General features: G+C 38.0%; 2 protein-coding genes across 3 annotated transcripts; one reads left to right on the top strand and one right to left on the bottom strand.

Moving 5' to 3' along the window:
* On the top strand, nucleotides 471–3,928 carry LOC104707445. Of its 2 annotated transcripts, none has more exons than XM_010423798.2 (3): nucleotides 471–761; nucleotides 1,318–3,112; nucleotides 3,188–3,928. In XM_010423798.2, the coding sequence occupies exons 2-3, from the start codon at nucleotides 1,340–1,342 to the stop codon at nucleotides 3,527–3,529; spliced, it is 2,115 nt and encodes a 704-aa protein (XP_010422100.1). In that variant the 5' UTR covers nucleotides 471–761; nucleotides 1,318–1,339; the 3' UTR covers nucleotides 3,530–3,928. The 2 variants fall into 2 exon arrangements, with proteins under 2 accessions (XP_010422100.1, XP_010422101.1); XM_010423799.2 differs by lacking the exon at nucleotides 471–761 and adding an exon at nucleotides 835–1,081 and having other exon boundaries at nucleotides 3,188–3,551.
* Nucleotides 3,985–7,221, bottom strand: LOC104707444. Its single transcript, XM_010423797.2, has 9 exons — nucleotides 7,097–7,221; nucleotides 5,651–7,006; nucleotides 5,431–5,549; nucleotides 5,165–5,289; nucleotides 4,894–4,993; nucleotides 4,678–4,764; nucleotides 4,470–4,553; nucleotides 4,306–4,391; nucleotides 3,985–4,195 (listed from the first exon to the last, which is right to left on the bottom strand). Exons 2-9 carry the CDS (start codon nucleotides 6,819–6,821, stop codon nucleotides 4,009–4,011), a joined length of 1,959 nt encoding a protein of 652 aa, XP_010422099.1. The 5' UTR covers nucleotides 6,822–7,006; nucleotides 7,097–7,221; the 3' UTR covers nucleotides 3,985–4,008.

The following is a 7,344-nucleotide window of genomic DNA, read 5'->3' as shown; positions in this document are numbered from 1 at the left end:
ACCATTACAATATCACCACCATAATTACTGTAGTATTATTTTCCTTAAATCCTAAATCTGACTTAAATACCAATAAATCACACTACATGTATTAAAGTTTCACACTACCAGTATTAATTATACAAACTTTATTTGAAAATAAAAATATACTTTTATATGAGATGTGAGAGTACACAGTCACATAGAGTCGAAAGATTTTAATTGGGGATAGGAATCTCACATGAACTTCCCGAGAAACAAGTAAACAAAAATTACTTTATTATACTTTCTTTCTTTGGTTCACGAACCGATCCAATTTTTTTTTTTAATTAATCCATCTCTGTTAAATGACGAAACTACCCTTTTAAAATAGTTTAGCGACAGTTTCTGACAGAAGGGTAAGATTGTCTTAGGTCACAAACACTTCATTGAAGTGAAAAAACCTTTGTTTGATAGAACAAGTGAAAAAAGAAACAGACAACAAAAAAACTAAAGCAAAAGTACAGTGAGAGAGAGAGAGTGATTGAGTGATATAGATTTTTTTTGCACACTCGAAGAGGGAAATAAAGAAACAAAATGATGCCTTGAGGGAGAAAACTAATTGATTGCTTTTTTCTTCTATAGCTTTTTGTTTACACTTACAAGAGAACATGATCGGTTTATCTTATTACCACCATCATTGTTTTGTAATCTCTCCTTCTCCTTCTTGTTCTTCTTTTTTTCTCCAATGTCGATGAAGAAATGTTCGAGATTTACACAGTGTCTTTCTTACTCTAACTCGGGTATGTTTTTGTTTTTTTCTTTCATGTCTCTATCTGTGTCTCTCTTAGATCTCTTTTTTTTTTTTTTTTTTTTTTNTGTTAAAAAATTAAAATTTGCCTCTTTTTGCTTATTTTGCTTAGTGCTATAGTCTTATGTCTCTATCTGATTCTTCTTTTGTTTAGTGTTCTTATTTGACCGCTATTTTGTGTTCTTTCTGTTTCTTAAGGTTCAGTTTGATACTCTCTTCTTAAGTTAATTGGGGTTTTCTTGATTAGTTCAATTCAATCTGGTGCGTTTTGTTTTCTGTTTCTAATTCATGTGCTAATGAGATCTGCATTGGGTACGTATCAAAGATCATTAAATCTGCATGTATAGCTTGTGTTTTTAAAGCTTAAGTTGAGTCCTTTTGAAGCTTATGACACTGAGTTCATTGGATCTATTAACACTGATTAAAAAAGATTCTTCTACTCTGTTACTATTATGTAGAACTAGTTTTTTTGTAAGTTTCTGAGATTGGTTTGTTTTGATTTAGGAGGACTAAACATTTTGCTTTGAATTGTAATGTTTTTTTTACAGATGTTTTGCAGTGGTGATTGGAATGGAAATGGAATTTGGTAAAGGAATTGATATGGAACAAAGCCCCAACAGTGTTCTTCCTGCTCCTCGTCCTTTTACTGAATTAGAAAAAAGGAGTACTAGACTGAAACCGCCTCGTAGAGATGAGGTTTTGAGAGTCAAAGAAGGTTTCACCGAGATAAGCTTCAGGCGCTACCGTAGCACATCCTGTAAGAATTTTCCTTCAAAGCCTCTTGCAATGGGTGATACAACGGAGCTGAGGAGAGGTTCTGTGTATCAAAGCTCTAATGAGTTGTTTAAAGAACTTAGAGAACCTCATGGGCGTAAAGATTCAAAGGCTAAACTTGAGTTGTCTCGTAGTAGTGATGCTTCTTTCTCCTTTAGAGTTGTTGATTCTTCGAGAAAGGGAAGTACAGAGAAAAGACCAAACAAGACGGTTTTAGATGGGCAGAAGTCAACAGTTGAACCTTGCACCTCTGGCAACTTCATTGACATTTGTCTGAAATCAGGTATCAAAGATAGAGCGGTGGTGTTGGATTCAGCTGATGATGTAGCTAGTCCCCTGAACGAATATAATAATGACCATAAAGTTAGATTGCCTAAGCGACATGCTGCAAAGGTAGACTCATTAGAAACCAGTAGCAATAAGGACAGCTCAAGGGTTAGGAAAATGTTTGATCCATTTGGTAAGTCAAAGTCTCTGAGAAGCCCTCTTGGTTATATAGGAGAATCAGGTGTATGTACAGAAAAGCCAGGGAAGAACAATGAGCGTTGCAGATCTATGTTGAGTGATTACTCAAATATTCACAAAAGATCAAATCTTTGTCCTCCTCCAGTGGTTAGTAAAGATTATACTTCAGTGCTGAGATCTTCCCCGGTTCATCTACATTGCCGTCTCAAGATGGAAAGCAAACATGGATTGCCGGTTTTTCAGTTTGTTACAGATTCTCCTGAGGAGGTTTATGGTGCAAGGACTTGGAAATCTGACAATGGTTCTACTTGGATTTATACATTCTCATCTGCTGGAAGCAGAAAGAGGAGCAGTGCTAGTGTTCGGGGTTTGAATGAAGTTAGTAAAGAATCTTTGCTGTTGGCTCAGATGCAAGTTACATGCAACATGTGCTCAGAAGTAAGAAAAAAGGGACAAGATCCAGAAACTTTGATGGTGAATGAGTTTGTTTTGTATGATATTGCACAAGCAAGACGAAGTGTCTCCACAAAGGAAGATCAATCACTACCACTTGATATGGTTAATAATGCCTCCAAGAAGTCAGAGTTAAGAAATAACTCAATGTCCGGGGATGGTTCAGATACAATGAAGCAGATAACATCTCAGCCGAAAAGAACATCTCAAAGCTATGATCTCGAGGCTTCAAATGGAACAAACCCGTGGTCAGCTGCAGATTTGCATCCTGACCTTGAGATTGCGGCTATAATTATTCAAGACACGATTGAGAAGAGAGAAAGCTTAAAATACAGAAGAGGTGACAAAAGGTTGATGGAGAAAACTAATCTTCTTGGTCTCTCTCCAATTGAGGAGGAGAAAAAGGATTTGTTTGGCAGCAGAGTTTCAGAAAAACTGAAGGTTGTAATCCCAAGGGGAAACCACGGGTTACCGAGTACCAAGAACCTTGGTCCTTCTCCTTTGATTCAGAGATGGAGGTCAGGAGGTGGTTGTGACTGTGGTGGTTGGGACATGGCTTGTCCACTTATGGTTCTTGGAAATCCTCGTATCTCATGTTCCCATGATCAGCCTCTTGTAGACAATCAGCATCCTTTGCAACTGTTTGTCCAGGTAAAACCTGGTCCTTCTGTTGCCTTAGAACTGCTTCTTTTTTATCATCTAACATGTATTGTCTTGATATTATAGGGTGCTAAAGAGCATTTACCAGCATTGTACATGTCGTTTGTTGAGGAAGGGCATTACGATGTTCATTTCCACGCGCAGTTATCAACGTTGCAAGCATTCTCCATCTGTGTTGCCATACTACATAACACGGAAGTCTCGGATAGTTACAGGAATGGCGAGAATGTACAACAGTTCTCGCATTGCAACTCGTTGAAAATGCTGATTGATGATGATGTTCAGTTCTTAGTTGAAGCAGTAACAGAGGAAGAAGAAAAGAACGTACCTAAGCTTATGAAAGAAGCTGCGACCGCTCTTCAATCCTACATGCCAAACCCTCCTTTCTCGCCAATCTCCCGAGTGTAGTCTGTGATGCTGTCATTATTGCAGGTACATTTGAATTCTTCTGTGGCGTGAGTTGGCGAGAAGAAGAGGAGAGAAGGTTGGTCTCCAACTTCCTTCCCTGTAGAGCGCAACCAGCAGCAGATTCTTAGGACGAGCTAAAGCTTGAAGATGGGATGGTCTCTGATCTCCAGACTGAGAAAGACGTCACATTCTTTGTTTTGTCATTTATTTATTCTTCGAGTAGGATCTAGGATTCTAGGCAAAAGAAAAAGCCACACTGTTCATATTGTAAGGTAGCAAATGGGAGGTGCCCAATTTGGTTAGAGGTCTTATAAGCATAGAGTTGGTAGATCCTTCAAAAAAAAGTTTTGTAACTTGTAGTGAATAATGGATCTTCATCTTCTCTCCCCAGTCAAAAAGGACTTTGCACAAATGAATTTAACCAAATCAATAGTTACAAAAATAAGAACAAAAAAATGTACAATTTTCCATTCTTTGTATTACATATGTTGCAATCTTGATGGTTTTGTTGGGGGTGAACTATCCTTGTTCTTTGTTTTTGTGCCAGAGAGAGCTGACGAATTGGGCTGTGCCGCTTCTAGAGAGAGTACACTCTTGTAAAATTCATATGAAGCAAAGAATATAGCTCCTTGGGACATGTACATCACAAGTCTGGGGATCAATCCTCTGCAACATATAAAAAAGAGAAGACTATGCCCGTAAATTGATGAAGCATGGATAATACAATTTCAATAACCAGGACTAGGGAGATAAGATCAGTGAAAGCGAACCGAGACCTGTATAGCCCTCTCAGACCTTCTTGTTTGCGTATTGATTGAAGAGTTTGATAGACACTAGGATGTTGGTTCCTAGATCCGGGAATCTGCAGCAATGAGATAAAGTTAGACGTAGAAGACAACTCTTAGAGTAGTTCCTGAAAACGTTCAAAAGACAAACAAACCTGAGTTTGTAATCTTGTTTTTACTACATCAAATGGGGTTGTAAAGAAAGCAGCAGCAGATCCCGCTAAGCCTCCACATATGAGCTGTTAGAAGCAAATATTGGGAATATAAAGTAATCTCAGGTTCTCTATAAGAAGATAAAATACAGATAGCTAAGAGAACTACATAGTTCAGGATATTGAAAGATGGAGCAGAGAAGAGAGAAACCGTTTGTAATGTCGTGGGTTGCGCCGATTGACTAAGAGGACCTAGAGATGGCAATACCATTTGCTTCATGTTTTCATAAACATAGAACTGTATTTCCAATAAATATGGCATCAGAACTGTATTTAACCAGAGAAGGAAAAATAGGAGAAGACATAAAGATCATAGGCTACTCCTAGCTAGAGCATAAGAACACATCATAGTGTGCGTAAAACGTACCTTAATGATTGAGTGTGGGATATTTCGACATAACACTGCAGTCCATCCAGCATATAAAGAAAGCAGACCACCCTTTTGGATGATTCCAACCAATGCGTTCCTGTGTTCATATGTGCCAAAGATATTAAAAAGCATGTAAAAGTACAAAAGTAAATGGAAAGAATTTAAATGAGAACTATTTTTTTCAAGCCAGGAAACGTTTAAGAGATAAGAGAACAAGGAAGTGTATTATGCAGTTAGCAAAAGTTAGGTTCAGCTTGCAGATGTTTACCAGCAATTGCGATAATGTGAACTGACTTGCATCTGCTGTTTTATACGCTCACTTGGCGTGAAGATAAAAGAAGTTGCAATGCTTGCAGAACCACCAGCTACGCAGTGGGTAAGGGAGCAATATTCCTGAAATGTCAAGAATTTAGTTATATGAACTTGCTCATTCTACTCATCAGGCCAGCAGAAGAATGGAGAAACATGTCAGGGAAAAAAAGTAGAGTAAGACGAGGGAGGAATTAGAGATAGTTCTATTGAAGAAAATGATACCTTAGGAAAAAGAGGAAGAAGAGCTCCTTTAATTGATTCATAAGTGAAGGTATAGAGGGCAGAGATAGGAGCTGATGAGGCAATGTTGCTAGCAATCCCCCAATAAAGTCCAGATACACCTTAATACAATATATAACTGTGTTAAGCAACAAGGCGCTGTGACAAACTAATACAAAAAGTAAGCCCCCTTTTCTGATTATCTCCAGTATATTATTTTTACCTCTTTCTGATATAATCGATCTCCCAGTATAGCAAAGAGACTTCTCCTCCAAGCGGCATGACTGAATCATTGTCTTAACTGTATCAAGTGGATGAAGACAAAGACTGACACTTATGCCTGCCAACGCACCAGCAAAAGCATGCCTCTGTTTAGCAAAGGCGTAAGTAGACGTTTCTGCAGAGGATGAACAACCTCCAGTCTCTTGGTCTTTTCTATCTCTCTCAAGCAAATGTTTGTTTTCAACTATAGATAAGCTGTCTTCGTCTGAGTTATTCCCTGAAGAAGAAACCTCAGTATCGCTGTCCGTTCTACATTTTGAACTTATAATGTTCACTCCTTTGTTGTTAACACACCTGTCATTGTAAAGCAAGAAAAGATACCTCGCATCATTAGATCTGGATGCTCTGGTGTCTACCAATGATTCTGCGACACTTTCTCTTATTAGAGGACTCCTTGGTTCAGTAAGAGTTGAGCGGCCCTCTGCAGCAGTGGTAACAATTACAGAATCACAACTACTGGCACTTCTTGATGCGCATTCTGCTTCACTGCTGACTACATCGGAAATACGGTCAGCCACTCCTCTTTGATACCTAGTAAAACTGGGAACTACTTCCCTATAGCTATACAATTTTTCAGTCATCCATCTAGCCTCGAAAGGAAAACTATACTCTCTGCAAGAACCACTGATATCCTTGGCTCCATTACTCTGATCAAACCGACTAAAGAAAGATTCATTAGATGGACTAAAAATACACATCTTCTCAGCCACTGTCAAAAACTTAACCCTGTGCTGTGTAGTTGATGGCGACTGAGATATAGCCTTCTGAAACTGTGTACTACCCGTCAAAACTTTGAACTCACTAACTTCATCTCTACTAACATCATCTAATTTTCTTTCCTTTAATGAACTAATCAACTCACCAGAAACAAAACCCGAGCGATCCCACATCAAGTCAACAGCAGATATCAGCGAATCCCTACTCAAAATTTGACTCAACTTGGTCTCTCCACTTTTGATGCTCTCCCTCTGGAAAGCATATTCATACTCTACATGTGGATGATGATGATGATCACTAATCTTTGACAACTTCGTCTTAGCCTCAGCTAAGTTCCAACTATGCTTAATCGAAGGTTGACCCTTCTTAACAGAGGCTTTATTAGAAGAAGCCATTTTGCTTTATCTTTCAATCAAAAGAGAACCCACAAAACCAAACAAGTCAGAGCTCCCAATACGTTTCAAATCAGAACCCAGTAAGCATTTTGATTTCTGCTAAGTAAGTAACCAAGTTCTGATTTTTTTGGATCGGACAAGTTCAATTGTACCCAGTAATACAATGCCCTAGCTTCAACAAGGATCTGTTTCAAAAAAAATGTCTCATGTGAGAAAAAATCGAAAATTTCTTAAACATCAAAACTAATAGACGTAGCTCAAATTGAAGTTATTACCTTGAGAAACTAAGACACTCTTCTTCGGTAGAAGATTGAGATATTCCCAAATTGCTCATTTTACTCGGGATGATTCGGCCGCGAGTTGGAAATTTTTCTGGGTTTAAGTTTATGCGCTGGCTTGCTCTCCTAAAAGGGTTTTACCTTTTTACCTTCTTCTTCTTTTTTTCTTACTTTTTATTACAGTAGTGAAAATTATATAGATTTCACCTTTGATGTTTTTTTTTTTTTTTTTTTTTTTTTTTTTT

Source organism: Camelina sativa, chromosome 8 (genome assembly GCF_000633955.1).
Source record: "Camelina sativa cultivar DH55 chromosome 8, Cs, whole genome shotgun sequence".
Lineage (NCBI taxonomy): Eukaryota > Viridiplantae > Streptophyta > Magnoliopsida > Brassicales > Brassicaceae > Camelina > Camelina sativa.
This window is presented reverse-complemented; position numbering and strand designations above follow the sequence as displayed.